Raw genomic sequence first — 18,057 nt, forward strand, 5'->3', positions numbered from 1 at the left:
TCGGTTAAATAACGTCAAAAGCAGTAGGATGTTGCCACAGTATTGTTCTTTATTTATATTGTTTCTAAATTAAAGCAAAGTACAATGAACAGTACAAAATAAAACAAAATATATTCATATATATACACAATAGAAAATGGTTCCGTTCAGAACATTTAAAAAGTACAATAGATTGTGAAATCATTAATGAGGACTTTGATATAAATTATCCATAGGTAAATTTAGCTGTCCTTCAATTTCCTCTTGACAGAGAGGAAAAAAAATAGCTTCTTCTTGCTTGTTCTTTTTGTAAACGCTGTGTTGGTACAACCTCTTGTCTGGGTCTGAGAGGCTGAACCTCGTAAGCTTGGCACCATTTTATAGATACGAGTAAGCAGCTCATGAGAAACTACCAGAGCAGCACAGGTACGACTTTTGTCATCCTAAACTGTGGGAGGGGTTCAACTCTTGCTTTATGAAATGACATGTTTGCATGATATCGTGTGGCTCAGCATTTGCGATCATACTAAAGCTAGAAAATGAGGTTTCAGCAGTGTTCCCTCCTCTCCACCTTTTGTTCCATCTGTACTCTAAGACAGACTTCACTAATGACTGTGTGGTTTGCAAGTGTATCTTAAATTTTAGCAGCTAGGTGGGCGCTGACTATCATTTTCTTTTGTATCAATATTGAGATTAATGTGAGAAATCCAAACTAAATATCTTCTGGGGCCCTTTAAGAACCTTTACTAAGTCTCCTAAAGGTTTAAATATAAATGTCCACTCACTCTTGTTTGTAGATCAACTACAGTGCTATATCTAAGCAGAACTAAACACACAGAAAAGGCGACCTGGCCGGCCTGTTGTGGCACACAGCAGTTCAGAGGAGCTACTGGACACACGGATATTTGCACTGTGGTTTCCGTCTCTTATGGATTCTCTGCATCGTCGTGTAGATGGCTGTCGGCGAAGCAGCCTTTCTGCCTGGTGCTTTGCTTTGAGCTCATATATGTAACAAGGCATTGGGCGTACAGCACGATGGATTGGCATAAGAAGGTTAAAGGAAAAAAGCTTCAGAAGAATGATTATGTCAAATGAGACTATGGCACACAGCAACGTGTCAGTTAAGTACATTATAAGAAGTGCAAAAACAAGAAACAAAACACATGTGACAAAAACCAAGAAGTCAGAAACAGCCAGTGTCGAGTATGAAGCTATAAAGTTGCATTTTGAATGAGGCGAGTAGAAACTTTTAGCCTGATCTCATAACGCAGTCATCGTGACCATTTTGAGACAATTCGGGGGAGGACGTGGATCATCTGTAGTGATGGATTATTGGCTGCTCGCGCCATCCCTCACAGAGACTTCCTGTCGACTGTCAAAAACAACTACGTCACCTAACGACAGCAATTAAATTAACATCATGCCGCCTTGTCAGATCCACTTATTAAAGGAAGACATCCTGTTTAGGGTCTGGCTTCGGGCTCTCGTCGTCGTAGCAACCATGTATCAGCCCTACTCTGCACAGGGAGGGGGGTCAGGATGGGGGAAGCTTCAGGTGTCTCTCACAAACTGTCACATGCTGTCAGAGCTAGAGTGTCCTCTCCTTTAAGATGAGCTGGAGGATGTAAAGCAGGGGCATCTAAGGAGGCGAATCCAGGTGTGTTGTTGCTGCGGTTGGCTCAGGCTCAGGGGCCAGGAGAGTTGGCTTACAGGAAACTGGTAAATTAATCCTAAAAACTTCTCTCCTACTTGGTTTTTTCTTTTCCTGCCAATGCTATCGAACGCTTTGCTCTTAAAATAAATAAATTCAAACACTAGCCGTTTCACTTTGTACAGCCTTTCACTTTGTTCCTGCATCTAGTTCTGGGAGTGGTTATATTCACAGTTGACGTGTTCTACAAAAACATAGCCATTGACTAGCCCTTTTTACAACCCTTTCGGGTTCCTATGAATCTTAAGTTAAAGAGGCACATTAACCTCCTCTCAGGCATCCGCTTTATCTTCATTATAGGCTAACAGGGTATGTATGCATTATTCATCAACACATCTTTGCTATCTCAAGCAGTAATATTTCCTAGTCAACACAAGAGTTTCCATCAGGGATACATCGCTATCAACTACTGGCTGACCTTGTCTTGTTTAAATGTATCTGAAAATGGCTTATTATGGCTATTTAACACCCATTCCCTCATTTAACATGGAGTCCTCTGTCACTACTGACAGTTTCATGTGGAAGCAAACGCTGAGGACGGCAAGACTGGCAAATGCTAAAAAAAAAATTTTCCTCCCTCAGGCAGCCAGTGGACATCCAAATGAATTATTGATTGAAAGACTGAAAAATGGAACGTAGCATTGAGTAAATATAATTGCCATCCTCGCCTCCACTTTCCAAAAAGCCAGAATCACTCAGAAGATAAAATATATGACAGGAGCCCTGTCCATAATTTGTTATTTGCAGAAGAGGAACTACGGAGAAGCGTCCGCACGCCGCAGGGGGAAGAGAGTCTGGGAGATGTGGGCACTTGCAGAATTAAGCTGCATTGGCTGCAAACGAATTGGCGAACAAGTCATAAATAAAAAGGAAAAAGAAAATGAGTCTAGCTACATGAAAATATCTCAAACAGTCCAAGGTATCACAGGAGTGTCTTCTTTTCATTTCACCTGCTGAATATTCACAAAGAGGATATCATTTTTCATCACTCTCCCTCTCTCACACACACACACACACACACACACACACACACACACACACACACACACACACACACACACACACACACACACACACGAAGTCTAAACAGAAGCTACCAGTCAGCGCATTTCAAACCAACAAATGTGTTTTTTTTCTCTCGTTTTTTTTCTTCCTCTACTTCTGCCGTCTCCTTTTAGTTCTTTCTATGGCTTATTTTGTAAAGCACTGAAGATTTATAAAACCAGGTGAGCTCGACTTGTTGGTGGTCGCCTAACAAACCCGGGGGATTCTGCCTCTCTGTGTTTCAGAGGATCAAAGCCATACAGGAGTCATCAGAAGGACAACAATCATAGCATTAGTTTTGTTTGCACCATTTTTCTCTTTTCCCCTTTAAAGAGGGGGGAAAATACAAATAAATATACTCTTGGTTATGAACATACAATATACACATCCACGATCAAATGAAAAACGGGGACAACTTATAACACTTTTTTTTCTTTATAGGTACATTCCTTTACAAATGTATACAGTCCCTAAGAATGAGAAACTGAGGTATCGACCGGGCCTGACATAGAGACCCCAATGCCCTCTGGGAAACAAAGGTCAGAGGTCAGGTGATGACACATTCGTGCCCTCCCCAGTTCAGTTTGTCAGCGAGAACAGGCCAGTGTGTGTGTTTGTGTTGTTTTTCTCCTCAGTTTGCCCACAATGACCTGCAGAATCAGGCCGCGGCTACTCTCAAAGACAAAGAGGAGAAGATTGTGTGTTTGTGTGTGTGTGTGTCTTTGTCTCGCTGAGCGCCACAGAGCATGACATGGCATATTTTACATGGTGCGTTTAGCAAGTTGGTGGCTGAAGTCCGAGTTCGCTCGCCGAAGTGATGACCATCCAGGATACTTCAGCTCTCGTTTTCTCATCTTTTTCTTTCCCTTCCTGTCACGCGGTCACTTTAATCTCCCACCTCCACGTGTTGATGTCATTGTGTGTTTTTGTATCCACAGTGTAGGTATATTAGCAAGGAAATAATACAGAAATAGTGACGTCCGTCTTTGTTTTTAGGATTCCGTGAAGCGAAAAATGACAGAAATTTTTCTAACCTTGAAAATGACAGACGTTAGGTAAGAAATCATGAATCTAAAACCTCCTCCTTCCTTTTTTCTTTCTTCCTGTAACAAATTTCTTTCATCACTTTTAACTGGTTTCTTTTTGTCCTACATGGCAGCTCAGTTCGAGGGAAAAGCTCTGCTAGTTGTAACATTTCTCAGCTGAAAATGAAACGAAAACATTATCTTGACGCTTAGATTTAACTGCTTTTGTGGGCTTTTATTGCTGCCTTTAAAAAACAAAAGAAAAAACAAAACAAGCATTTCCTGAAATTTCTCCTAAAATCCTCTCTGGCGGGTCTGATTTGTGGCACAGATTGAGGCGTTTCTAAGCGAAAAACACCGACACCTTATTAGCTTAAAGCGTCACTGCTGCGGCTGATCCCGATCTCTCACCTCTCATCCTTTTTTAATTCATCTTCCTTTCCGCCCCAGGCACATGTCATGAGCTCAGATTCTTCTAATTTGGTTTTTACATGAATGAGAGATGCACTCAAAGAAATAAGTGACGAAAACTGCTTTTCAAAAAAAAAGCTTCTGATAGTAAAAGAGCACAATGGTTAAATGCTCATTGAAAGGTTAGTGCTGGTAATGTGGATGAGCTTTTTTTGTATATATATTTATATATATATATATATATATAAAAATGATATTAGGCTCCTCAAAATGGATCTGAGGACCTTTCACCTGTACGTCTTGCTACTGTAATCCCTCTTTAATAAAAGAGACATATTTCTTTGATTTGCAAAGTATTTGTAAAAAGGATTCTTGGTCGATTTTTAGTTTAGATGATTTCATTTGGGTCGAACTTGAGAGGAAATGTAAAGTTAACTATGGTCGAAGGGGAACCTCTGAAGTCACCGTGTATATGACCGCAGGGGGGAGGGTGGGGCCCATCATCAGGGGGGAGGTGGTATCTGTACCCCCAGGAGCTCATACGCAAAGATGTTCCAAAAGATGGCGAAGAGAAGGAAGGTGATGAAGGAGAAGACGATGACCCACCAGGAGCACTGTTTCTGCAGACTCTCCTCGTAGCTGCGCAGGATCAGCAGGCCCATGCTGATGCCGACCACAGCCCCCGACAGGTGTGCCATAAAGCTGGGCTGCGGTCCGGAGGAGGGCAACGGCGGCGAGAAACGGAGCCAGACTGCACGACCCACCTCTGAACTCACTGCAGAGGGAAGAGGGGAGAAGACATATTTGTCACATCGGTGTCTGCTCATTACTGCAGCTGTGAGGAAATCATCTCCACATCAAAGTCCACATTTTGGGAAACATACTTGTGAAGGAGAGCGAGTTAGATGGGAAGACTGATACCAGTCTCTGATTGATCTGTTGATAAATATGCAAGGTGCAGGCAGCAGCTGATGAGCTTATCTAAGCAAAAAGACTGGAAACATGAGGGAAACAGCTGGCCTGGCTCTTTTCAAAGGTCACAAACTCCAGCTATCAGCAACACTGAATAACACATTATATCTAATTTATTCAATTCATAAAAGATGTTTAAAAAACAACAACAATTCAAAGTCAAAAAAGGAAGTCATTTAATGAGCATTTCTTAGGTGGGACCAGTAACATCCTGAGTTTGACATGATAGCATTTATATGACCGGGCATTCTACTAGTCTGCTAGGACTGGGTTGTACTTTCAGATCTGCTACAACACTTCATGGCATAGATTCAACAAGAGGTTGCAAACATTCCTCAGAAATTTTGGTCCACATTGATGTGACAGCATCACGGAGTCACTGCACATTTGCCAGCTGCACATCCATGATACCAGCCTCCTGCTGAAGTTGGCTGTGGCGTTAAAACAATACTCAGCAGGTACTAAGGGGGTCAAAGTCTACCATCCAAATGGTGCAGTAGAAATCAAGACTTGTCACACCACAATGTTTTTTTCAAATCATACAATTTTTTAGCTGACAGAAGCTCCACCTGCACTCCTTAGACGTTGGAGGCTGTTATTTGAGTTACTGTTATCTTACTATCAGTTTGAAGTTGTCCAACTAATGTGGCATCAACAAAGCATTGTGACCCAGAGCAGTGAGAGAAATGTCTAGTTTCTCTTTTTCAGACCTTTCTTGTAAATACTAGAGATGGCTGTGTGGGGAAAATCCCTGCAGATCAGCAGTTTCTGAAATACTCAGACCAGCCCGTCTGGCACCAACAACCACAGTCAAAGTCGCTTAAATCACCTTTTTATCCTCATTCTGATGCTCAGTTTGAACTGTGGCAGGTAGTGTTCACAAAGTGGTTGGTAAATATATGAAACTCTGAAAATTATTCATTATGTTTGAGTGTTTTAATGCCAAATCTTTCAGGGATCTGTAACTTTAAGTCTATTCAGATTTCCACACACAGATTCTGAAAGAAGAACTTTTTATTGTCCTTAAGCACAAGACGCCACGTGCATCACTCACTTTGCATCATATAAAGATCAGACGCTAGGTCTGAGCTGGGCTAATGTGACTGCTTAAAGATGATCTGTGTGGGGGATTGTGCTAAAGTGTTTTATCAAAGTCTGCTTCTGCAGCCAAAGGTCTCGGGAGGATTTAAATGGAACTTTATTCGAAAAAATTGCTTTCAAAATATTATTCGCCTGTGGTCGTTGGGGCTATTCCAAAGTCTCTTTAGCTGAACAAACACTCAGCACTGATCCTATAAACACAGAGCAAATTATAATTTGGTTTTCACAGCTGCACACACAAATAACTTGTCGCGTTTTATTTTGAAATATCCGTCCCCTGTTTGGAAAACACTGAGGAGAAATATGAAATTCCAGCAGAGACTCGCCGCTCTCTCGGTTTGGGGGCGGCAGGCTTTGGACAGATGGAGAGAACATATTGCTCACTAATGAAAGTCAGAGTGTATCGGCCCTCGTGTGGAGAAAAGGGACAAGTAGTATGACTCAAATGCTACGAAAACAAAGCAGCATGTTCAACCAGGGAGCCTCTCGCTCTGAGCCACTATGGATGATAGCTTAAGCGGCACATATGTTGATCGGCCTTACGTGTTTTTAACCCCACTCAGAACATGTATGAGCTATACTGAAGTGTCAGCATGTCTGCTTACGTTAAACATATGCTGAAAAAGAGCAGAAATAGAAACGAGAGTAAAATCTAGAAAACTTACTGCAAACTAGCGCCAGGATCATGCGGAGCAGCTTGTATGGACAGCGCATCCCGGCCCAGTTCTGCAACACAGAAGTGTCCTGTCAGCACAAACAACCACGGAATATCTGACCATGTTATAACAGCCCGTCAGGGAACACCTCGCTTTCTCTCCTCAGGCCATATTTAGCCTATGAAGAAAGACAATCCACATCCACGACAGAGAGAAACGGCGGCGCTTACACGAGACAGAGGCGCGATTATGCACCTGGCTGCTCTCCACTTACTGGTTCCAATCCAGTTGCACTCTATTAATTAGGACGAAGATAATTTAAGGGAATGGCAGAATGGACCAATAAGTAGCCTTTGTAAATCCCTGCGGGGGGAAAGAACAATGGCATCCTGTCTTAGAATAACACATTTACTTTCCAGGATGAATAATTGCACCAGTCCCATCCTTCCTCAGGTCCCCAGCTGTTGGGAATATGACCCAGCGCTTCTCTTTTTCTCTCACGGCACAAAAAGAAATGGAGAATACCATGTAAAATTCAGGAGGGGTGTATAAATAAAACCTGCTGTGACCGTAGGTTTAAAACAAGCCAAGAGCAGGAATGCAGGTAAAGTTAAAGCAGGTTTTTTTTAAAAATATAAATGATTAATGTCGAGGAGGGGAGAGGTCAGCACAGCAGAGCGGGAGAGGAGGTCTGAGCTGGGAGTGCTTCTGTCTGATGGGACACATTTCGCTTTGATGCTTCCACTCTTGTAGGAGGTGAAGAGCAATCTGTAGCCGGAGCACGGCCACTGCATTTTGTCTGTTACAGGTCGTGTTATAATACTCAGGGGGCTGAAATGGAGAGAGACAAAACTTAAGAGTTGCTCACTAACTATAAGAGGAAAGTTTAATGTGGCTCCAAGACGGATTGTAAAGATTTTATCCAGAGCTATACGTCTTCTAGGCAGTGAGGTACAGAGCCTGAAACCTTACTGAACCTGAAAATGTCTTGGTTTCTTGAAATTTAAGAAGTCAAGATCGGAAAAGGTTTCAGAATTTCTTAACCCCTCCCCACCAAACTAGACAAAAACTCATCAGTGCAGAACTAAGAGGCGCCTTAAAGGATTTCCCAACAACAAACCGGCATGAAGCGTAACAGACCAAACAAACTGTAAGCTGCTGTGAGCACACAGTTACAGTTACAGAGGCTTTGCTTTGGGCCCGTCAGCACGTTTTAATTTCCATTTCTGCTGGCGTCCTCGCTGCCCACAGTCAACAGCGATTAGTTAAAGCCAGTCGTCAGATGTAACACCGCCTTGAGTTTAGAGGAGCATGAAGAAGCCGCCTTGTGCCAAATACACATAATTGAATGCTGGGGAAAAGAAAGAAGGCTCTCAAAGCAGCATTGTGGGAATTCACTTCCTGTTTCTTCAGCGGACACAAATAAAAACAGTAAAATACTTGCTCACTTGAGAGTTAATAATACAGATGACAAAAAAGAAAAAAGGAAGGGTCTAGTGTCTGAAGTACACCAGCCTTATACAACCTAAAGAATTAACCTTATTTTGTTAATAAGATGATAACAGATAACGAATATTGTGTGCTCGTGTGTACACGTGGATCACGTGCAGCAGAAAAACTACTGGGTACACTTTACAACCAGTAGTTTTTCCTGATTAATGTCGTAATTTCCTTGTAAATACACGGGATTTCATCTTTTTTTTATTTAAAATGTAGATATGTTTACCTACAAATACTTAAAGGTGGGTACACTAGCAGGTAACAGGTCAGGTTTTACAGGAAACAACAAAGTAATTATACTGTAAGTAAATTTAACTAGTGTCTAATTAATTTTACATAGTCCATGAGTAATTTTAAGTATTGGATAATTTAGTGGAAAAACAAAGGATATTTCCTCATCTTAAGTTGTAACACTGTACATTTCGAGGCACAGGACATAATATAGAGTGGCTTAACTTTGCCTAACTTTCAAGGAATTTTACAGTACAGTTACTTACAATATCATTTATTTCTCTCTTCTTTCCAGTCTAAATGTGGTTTGCTAAATTCTTTACACACAACTTAAAATAAATAAAACTACATTTACCTACAAATACTTAGACACTACTTCAAATTACCTTTATACTTATTATTACTACTTATTTCCTTGTTTTCACTAAAACACAACTTGTTACTCACTTATTCTAGTGTACCTCTAACTTCTGGGTATTTTACAAGAAAGAAGAGAAATAATACTGTAAATAATTTTAAAAGCTGCACAAGTTTGTGATTTTAAGCATTTCTTAATGTTTCCACTTACAGGTATTTTACAGGAATGCAAACACAAATTATACTGTAAATAATTTGAAGCACATTGTGTCTCCTTTCCTGTAAAATATCTGGAAGTTAGGCAAGGTTGAGCCACTATATTAGAGAGCCCACTCCCTGAAAAGTACAACGTAAGTTTGGGAAATATTGTTTGTCTTTCCAGTAAATTACCAGGAAATGATGCAGTACTGCAAATCACTTACAGAACAATTTGTGTCTCCATTCCTTAATTACGCACTACTTAAAATTCCTTACACGCGACTTAACTTTACAGTATAATTATTCCTTTGTTTCCTGTAAAAAACAGACTTGTTACCTCCTTATTCTAGTGTACCTACCTTTAAGTAAGTCAAGATAAATATGATTAGAATGTAATTTCAAGTAAAATACGTTGAAATTCCATTTAATTAGAGAAGAATCATACCCTTGTTCACGGGCTAGTAAAGTAAAAACAAACTAACAAAACAGTGAAGTCCACGCTGTTGGTCTGTTCTGACATTTTGTCCCTACCAAAAAACGTTTTCAGACATAACAATGGAAGCGACGATGATGATGATGATTGCAGTTACCATGACGACATTGGCCAGATGCGCTGAGCACAGAGCGTAGACCCCCCCGGAGCCCCCCACCACTGGAGCACGCATGTCGGTGATGGACACTGTCAGCGAGCCTGCACAGACAGAAAGAGAGAAGTATATTAGGAGTGTAGGTGTGAGAGAGCGCACACGATGCAGACAGAGAGTGCGTTTTGTGTGTTTTAGTGAAAGAGAAACAGACAGCATTTTAGAGCAGAGGGGAAAAAAGAAACCAAAGGCAGCGTCAGTTTGCTCATCACGCAGCAGCACAAGTCACCTTCCTCACAGCATTTTTCCAACAGTCTCAGTGTTAAAATCACAACGCTCACAGGGGCTGTGCTACATCAGCCGACCTTCACGTGCCCGTTTATATTAAATCCATGGCCCACTCCTAAATATGTACACACACACACTCAGGCAGGTTTGCGTGGAGTCTGCTAAAACTGATTACATAAAAACGTAGAGGGCTGAAAAGTAATGTTTCCTAATTGGACTTTCCTTCGGAGGCTGATGTCTGATCAAAGCAGGGCCTGAAGAACATAGCGAAACCTTGCCGAGGAGGATAATGTCCAGTTTGTGTGCTCTAAATGCTTTGTGTTAAATTCATGAGCGACGTCTAATCTGGGACGTGCAGATATGGAAAGAAGCCAAATGGGTCTAAAATGATAGTTTAAACATAAAAAAGAGTGGCAGTGACAGAGGGAAGAGCATAATGGCCCAACACCGAGTGACTGCACTCTTACGTAACGGTCACAGAATACGTTTTGACTTGTAACAGCAGGTGTAAATGATAAAATTAACAATGGCTGAGTGCCATTTGCTGGCTCATGGTCACGCTGCTGTGGCTTAGTGGGACAAAAACGGGATTATTTACACCTGCGCTTTTCCTACTATGACACGTCTAAACGCCTGCTATGAAGAGGCTCATTTACCAACAAGCCGGGATCCAGCAGCAGTTATTTGATGCCTTGTGATTTACTCCTTTGGAGTGGCGTGCTTAAAGCCACTGTGTGCACAGGTGTCTTCAATTACTGTGAACCTCGGGTCAGGTTTGGCAGAGCAGCGTTTAAAAAGATGTGATGTCGTCTGAGTGTATGGCCTTATAACAATTACGGTGATGTAACCTGTCCCATCCTTACAGGTGCATTTCAAGGAGCTGTCACTCATGCCCACCCCGGATCCATGTTTAGAAGAGGTCTGATCAGGCAACAGTGGGTGAGCTAGAGCTGTGTGGAAGCTTTAACCTTCACCCTGCCTCATGATCTGTTCAAGCGAGAGCATTTTTCTACAGTAATTAAATGGAAAAAAAGCGGCACTTACATAAAACACGACATGTTAAATTAAATTACATAATTCTCTTGGCCTCTCACTTGCCCTATGAAATAAGGATTTGCACCTACTGAGGCTTTATTTTGGTGCGCAACATGCAACAGTTAAAAAAAATGTAAAGAAATTTATAACGAGACCAAAGGGTCACTGAAATTACAAACATTTACATCAAGTGCGTGTCAGTCAATCAAGCAATTCTGAGATCAATCAACGTTTCTGTACATGAAAGATGAAGATATAGTCTGTAGCGAATTAGCAGACATATTCTGCACTAATAGAGGTTGTTCTGGCTCGCACCACAACTAGGGAACCTTGCAGCTGCTATTATTGTTACTTTTCAAGTATATGAGAAACTTTGAGTGTTTATGACGTACAATCACAGGCTAACTTATTAGAAACACCTGTTTAACTGCGCATTAACACACAGATATATACAATCAACCAATCACGTAGTAGCAGCTTGTTTAGGCATGTATTAAGGCATGTAGAAATGATACTGAACATGGCGCAGGATGGTCTGAGTATTTTGGAAACTCCTGATCTACTGGAACTTTCCCAGACAACCGTCTCCATAGTTTTCAGAGAATGGGTTGAAAAAGAGAAAATATCCATCGAGCAGCTGTACTCTGTGTTGTTATGCAGCCGAGCATCTTTGAAACTTGAAGCAGATGAGCTACAGCAGCAGGAGACCACAAAGGCTTGCTATTCCTGTCAGCTACGAACAGGAAACTGTGGCTGCCATTCAGATGCTAGAAGACTGGAAACATCATTGCTTGGTCTGATGATTCTGGACTTTTGCTGAAAGATCTTGTTTTCTGGGGTCAGAATTTGGAGCAAACAACATGGTCTGAAACACCCTGCCTTGCTTTGCATTGTAATGGTGTTTGGGAAGTAATTTCTTACCAATCTGAAGCAATTGTGTGATGCTTTAATGTCAATATGGAACAAAATCTGAGCAATGTTTCCAGCACCTTGTTGAATCTGTGCAAAGAAGAATTATGGCAGTTTTGAAGGCAAAAAGGGGGTCCAACATCATGCTAGCGAGTTGTACCTAACAAAAGGTCCAGTTAGTGTAAGTTAACAGTTATTCTATTAAATGTAGCACTGGCAGCTGGCATTTAAAAAACAAAGAAACAAACAATAATCTGTAAATACTGGCAAGGCATTAGTCATGTAAACACAGCTCCTAAAATTAGCCTTACAACAAGCAAAACCCAGAGAATCAAGTGACAGGAAATACGATGAAATAAATCCCACGGTTTGTGTTTAGTCCTGTTCCTTTGTCATCTGTCTCTTTCCTCCTCTCTTCTGTCATCTCTTTCCCCTCACCAGCCGGTGTTGGAAAATGGCTGCCCCTCACTGAGCCTGGCTCTAACAAAGGTCTGAAAACGGGATTCTTCCTACCCAAACATCGCCAAGTGTTTGATCAAAGGGGACCATCTTTTCATTGCTTTTCATCTGCTTCTAATATTGTAGGAGCTTCCCCTTAGAACATAAAATGCCTTGCTGACTGTTGCTCTGACAAGTGAGACACATTTCTCGACACCAGAAAAAGTTGAGCTCATTCTGCATCGCTATCCGAGCTCAAATGCTTGTGGGCTGCGTCGCATGTTCACACTGTCCCTAAGGATGCCGATTGAGAGCCGTGCCTTCAAACAATGTGACAGCGAACTTGACAGCGCAACATTTTGCTATACGAGTTGAATGTCGAGGCGAATAAATGTTTGTTCACAAAAAAAGTAAGAACAAAAGCAGCCAAAACACAACACAAAATCACATTTACAGTGTTACGGTGTTTAAAAGGTATAACCATGTAATTGTTGTGAGAAAAAAGGATTGCTGTGACGCTATGAAGTAGGACAGAATTCCAGGCTGGAGAAATCACTGTGGCGGTTTGCTCGCGAGGACGACGTTAGCCCCTGTTAATTATGCAAATGAGCTGATAAGGGAAGCGGAGAGGGCTGATAAAACAACACAGCTTCTTTTTAATCACAGCTGGGATTTGCTGGAGTTGTGATCTCAGATCTATAATGCATGTTGGAAGATTCACATTCTGTATGTGTGTGTATGCACGCACACTGGGACCGCACAGAGTAAACACGGTCTTAAAGGACGACTTGTCAGCCCGCGGTGCTGGTGATGATCGTGGAAAGACAGATGGTAATCAGAATGTGTTCCTGAGCCATTCATCTCTCTTCGCTCTGACACCTATGGGCTATTTCATGTGGATTTATGGTGCATATGAAGGTTGGTGCTTCAGAAAAAGATTTGAGAAGATTCACAGTGGCCCATTTTTTGTAGCTCCACCAAATTGCAATTACACAGTGTAGCATACAGTATGTGGTCTCTGATCTCTTCAAAGTAAAGAAAAAAAATTGATTTGGAGCAACTTCAGCAGCATCAACTTCTGAGTTCCCCTTTTCCGCTTCTTCTGGGACTTTCCTGCAGTTAATTTATTACTTCCATGCATTAGAGCCGGGTGATATATTGATATGAGAGATATCATCTGGGATTTTAGTTATGCTAATGCAATTGTTGTTAAATATAGTCTTTTATTGGCCTTTGAATTTCAGTTTAGTTAACAGTTTCTAATCCATTTCCATGCCTGCCTGCAATTATAGCTGGAAGCATTATATTTTCCAGTTGCTCCATTATCCATCCCATTTTTTAAGGAATTCTGAGGAAATGTTTTTTTTTGTTTGTTTTTTGTTTTTAAAACACATTTGTACCCAATGTCGACTATAGAGTGGGTTAAAATCGTTAACTAAAACTAACACAGAGGAAAAGTCAGAAAACCAACTCAAACTAAACTGAATTAAAAAGAAAACTTCAAAATTAAACAAAAATAAAATAGTGCTGGTCAGATCTTGTGCACCTGTCAAGCTTACTGCTCATCCTCAGCTAATTCTTTGCTAGCAATCTGGTTGACACGCTCTGTTCAACCGACTTTAATACAGGAAAAATCAAATATGCAGCGGCCAGAATTAGTATTCAGATTGTTGGTATCAGTGCACCTTACTCAAAGACCTTTTCCTCCACATAGTTGTCATTTATAAACTGCTTGCTACAAACCTTAGCATTGCAGCTAGCTAGTGGAATCTTCCTTTCAGTGCAGCTAGTTAGCGATGAAGAACCACTTGCTACTTAAGAGGGAGATTACGTGGATAGTGCACATGCCCTTTAGACTGTTCTTTAGTTTCAGTTTGGCTATTTTCCAACTACTGATATACTGTTACTAGTTAGCTAAATTGAACTAACGTATGATTATTGGGCAACCAAACAAACCATCATGTACTTGCACAAGATGGCACTACATATGCTCCAAAAAGTTGAAGTCTAAACACTCTTTTCTTAAATCCAGCTTCACAGACAGTGTTAAATCTGTGACAGTGTTATATAATGTATTTTCTAATGTCTTAAAGTGGTTGCTCAACTTTAAGTTGCATTGCTTTTGAGAAATCACTTTACCTTATAGAAAATATTGTTTACATATCCAACAGAAAATATGAATTTGGGTCATATTTCTGTCACCTAACAGATGTAAAGTACAATGTTCACTCTCTCTTACAGGGAACTATTGGCCCTTTAACATCTAAGTGCTTAGTTACTTTAGCCAAATATGACTGGTTGCAGTTTACTGCTAGGCTGATATCAGGCCGGTTAGCGTCAGCGCTTTTATGATTTGCATGCAGTAAAACCCAAAAGTTAAAAGTAATAAGTTACATCTCCTCATAGTTGTAGGGACTGCAGAGAGGGTATTCTCAGTGGGTTCATTACTATCAGTAAAGCCTAATATATGTGACCTCAAAGGATCCAAAATGAATGTCAAAATACAGCTGGGAACAGCTTTATGAGCAGAGAGGTTTGCTGACTTGCTGACTCCAGTACAGATCACCTCATTTGAGGAGACATTCAGGGATGTGACACCACCATCTGCAGGTGAGGAAGAGGAAACAACCTGGGACCTCCGGCTCGGAGGAAGAGCGGAGCCCCACAGGGAGGATACGAATTTCTATCTCCTCCTGCTCACCTGACTTTGGTGAGAGGCTTCTGAATACAGTATGAATACTGAACAAGCGCATCATGTGGGCTCTTCTGCCTCAGGGGATTTAAGATTTAGGATTCTCGCACTCAGCAGGAGCTGAGACGTGAGGAGTGCGATTACTTCAGCAGTGAGCCGACACTTTCCATCTCAAGCACATGATATTTATTGGCGCCGTTATCATCATCAACATCCTCAAATCTTTTTGTGAGCTTGCAACATCCTCAAGTCAACTGCAATGTAGACAGTAAAAATGATGCATTTTATAGAGTGTATAGGTCAACTACACACTCGGGGCTATACTCTGTCTGCTGCAGTAAAGTCAATGCTGCTCACAGAACTGAGCCTCTCTGTCAAACCACACATGGATACTCCAGGCTGCCCTTAAGCAATGGGTCAAATTGGGATTTCCAGTCTCTATGGGACAAGTGGTGGTAAGGTGATCGCAGGCCAGAGTTTGACAGTGCCTGAGGCTGCGCTGCTGTGTAGCCAGTAAAATACAGGCTGTGCCCGAGTACAGTAAATGTTCTAACCTTGAAAAATACGGAGAAACATGACACGAGGCTCTTCAGTGTCTGCAGCTATGTGGCCAACTATCAACCGTAGCTACTTCAACTATTTATTTCATAGCTAATGCACTTAAGGAGAACATTTTATTAAATGGATGTTTAAAAGGCAGGTTAATGGTTGTAGATAGTTTGGGTTAAAACTATGATAGTGAGGGTTCAAGAGGGAACAGCACGATAAATTTAGCAAACGCTTTCTGAAAAAAAAAAAAAACGAGTTTCTGACTGTTTTTTTTTCAGATAGTCTGTTTTAACTGATTTTTTTTCATCACCTATGAAGTGGAACAAGATGATTAGCATATACACCCTATGCTCGCCTGGGCAGCTGATAGTGGAAGCATTTTACAGTCCTGTGAAAAAGAACGGACTTTATACACTCCTGTTAATACCCAAATGCACCCTTACTGTTTCAACAGAAATTAAGAGGGTAATTCAGAGGGTTGTACCCAGGCAATCCTAATCATAAACATTTGAATAACTGATCATCAGTAAGTATGAGCACCTCTATAAATCAAACGCTTTGGCAGTTTGCTGGTCTGCAGCTTTAATACTACAATTTTGCCAGGAGTGGACGTCCCAGTAAACTCAGTGCAATGCTCAGAGAAACTGCAAAAATCTTTCGAGACTCTATGTTATTTAGCATGTGAAATGTTAAAGTTTGTAAAAGTACAATTCAAAAAAGAAGTCAGGCGTGTTTAGAAAGGGTTTTGCAAAGTTGCATCTGAACAAACGACAAGACTCCCAGAAGAACATCCATCATAGCATATCAGCACAAACACAGCATATAATCTGACAAGCACAGTGGTGGAGGGGTGATGATTTGGGTTCGTTTTTCCTTGGATTCATTGACTTGAGCATGAACTCCTCTGTATGCCAAAGTATTCCAGAGTCAAATGCAATCCTGAGATTGGAGATGCAACAGGACAATGATCTCAAGCATAGCAGCAAAACTACAACAGAATGACTGAAAAAGAAAGAAATCAGAGGGTTGCAATGATCCAGTCAAAGTCTAGATCTTAACCTGACTGAAATGATGTGGTGGAACTTCGATGAACTCAAAATAACTGATATGTTGTGTTTAGTTTCAGCACAACTAGTGAAAAGCAAACACAGCACATCAGCACATTGTAAAGAAGAGTGGGTCAAAATTCCTCCACAACAATGTGAGAGACTGACAAAGTGATGCAGAAAACAGTTTCCTCAAGTTGTTGCTAAAGGTGGTTCTACAAACTCCTGAATTATGAGGTGCACTCTCTTTTTCACATAACTGTAACTATTCATCCAGCAAATACTAAAGACTCGATGTTCCAAAAACCCAACAAATGTCCAGTATTGTATTTTCTTTTCATCTTTGTTTGGATTTCATCAACTCTTGAGGGAAATATCTGGTTTTTCAACTGCTTTAAGCTCCATGTTTACCGGATAATCACTCTGGGTGTTATAGCTGTTGGGTCAGGTACATTACAGTCAGGCCTTAGCAATTTTTCCACTGGAAACTGTATCGATGAGAGTGGACCAGACCAGCAAAGCTTCAGGCCATGGGACCAAAATAATGAGCTAAAAGACTCTAAAGCACCGAGGAGAAGCGCAGAGTTTGGCGATTTATCTGTGGGTGTTTCAGTATGTGTCACAACTGTCACTTTAAGGTTGGTCATCTGAGTCATTGGTAATACAAAAATATTGACTACTGCAGATTAAAAAAATAAAACAAAACGAAAAGAAAAAAAAAGAAAAACAGATGCCGCATTAAAGATTCCATTCAGGAATGTAAAGTACGGCTGAAAACATTAATATGGATTGAGATGCATTTCTAGGTTGGTCAGCCAATAAATTACTCAGGAGAGGACAATTAAAGGATAATGAGTGTTTATTTATTCAGGTGGTTGAGTCAGTAAAGAGCACAGAGAAATCTGTTTCTATTCGCTGTTCCAATCTGCCGGTTTAAGTTCAAAAGAAAGACGACCTGAAATATATTTTCAATACATTTCACTGTGAGACATTAAAGAATTTGAGAGAAACGGTTAACTTGATAAAAAGGTTCAATTACTTAAAATGGAAAGAAGCTTCCACTTAAACTATCGGGCAGGAAAACACCTCCTCACTGATACTGTTAGACTGTTAGCTTTTAGGTTTGCTGTATGTGTACACAGTCACCTCAGACATCCTGTATGCATTAAATCTTGTGGCTCTGCACAGAGATGTGCTGTAGTCAGCATCTCTGCATCACAGGGCTGCCTGTGTTGGCTAATAAACTGAAGAAATGCCAGATCAGATTTATTTACTAAGCACAAATAAGAAGAGGGGTAGATTGATAGAAAGAATGAGTGCATGAGGAATGG

At 40.9% G+C, this 18,057-nt stretch overlaps 1 protein-coding gene across 7 annotated transcripts in view; it reads right to left on the reverse strand.

The window, feature by feature from the left end:
• Positions 1–29: 29 nt before the first annotated feature.
• The window catches only part of rhbdl1 (rhomboid, veinlet-like 1 (Drosophila)), a 68,297-nt gene continuing 50,269 nt past the window's right edge, over positions 30–18,057 (reverse strand). For all 7 annotated transcript variants that reach the window (XM_085284225.1, XM_085284221.1, XM_085284220.1 and 4 more), the window contains 3 exons: positions 9,776–9,876; positions 6,909–6,969; positions 30–4,945 (listed from right to left, as the gene is read on the reverse strand). In XM_085284225.1, the coding sequence (XP_085140351.1) occupies positions 4,674–4,945; positions 6,909–6,969; positions 9,776–9,876 (434 nt within the window). In that variant the 3' untranslated portion in view covers positions 30–4,673. The remainder of the gene's footprint in view (positions 4,946–6,908; positions 6,970–9,775; positions 9,877–18,057) is intronic.

Source organism: Mchenga conophoros, linkage group LG8 (genome assembly GCF_057382185.1).
Source record: "Mchenga conophoros isolate Kocher_MC1m ecotype Shallow Benthic linkage group LG8, M_conophoros_male_GT1.1, whole genome shotgun sequence".
In the NCBI taxonomy this organism is placed as follows: Eukaryota; Metazoa; Chordata; class Actinopteri; order Cichliformes; family Cichlidae; genus Mchenga; species Mchenga conophoros.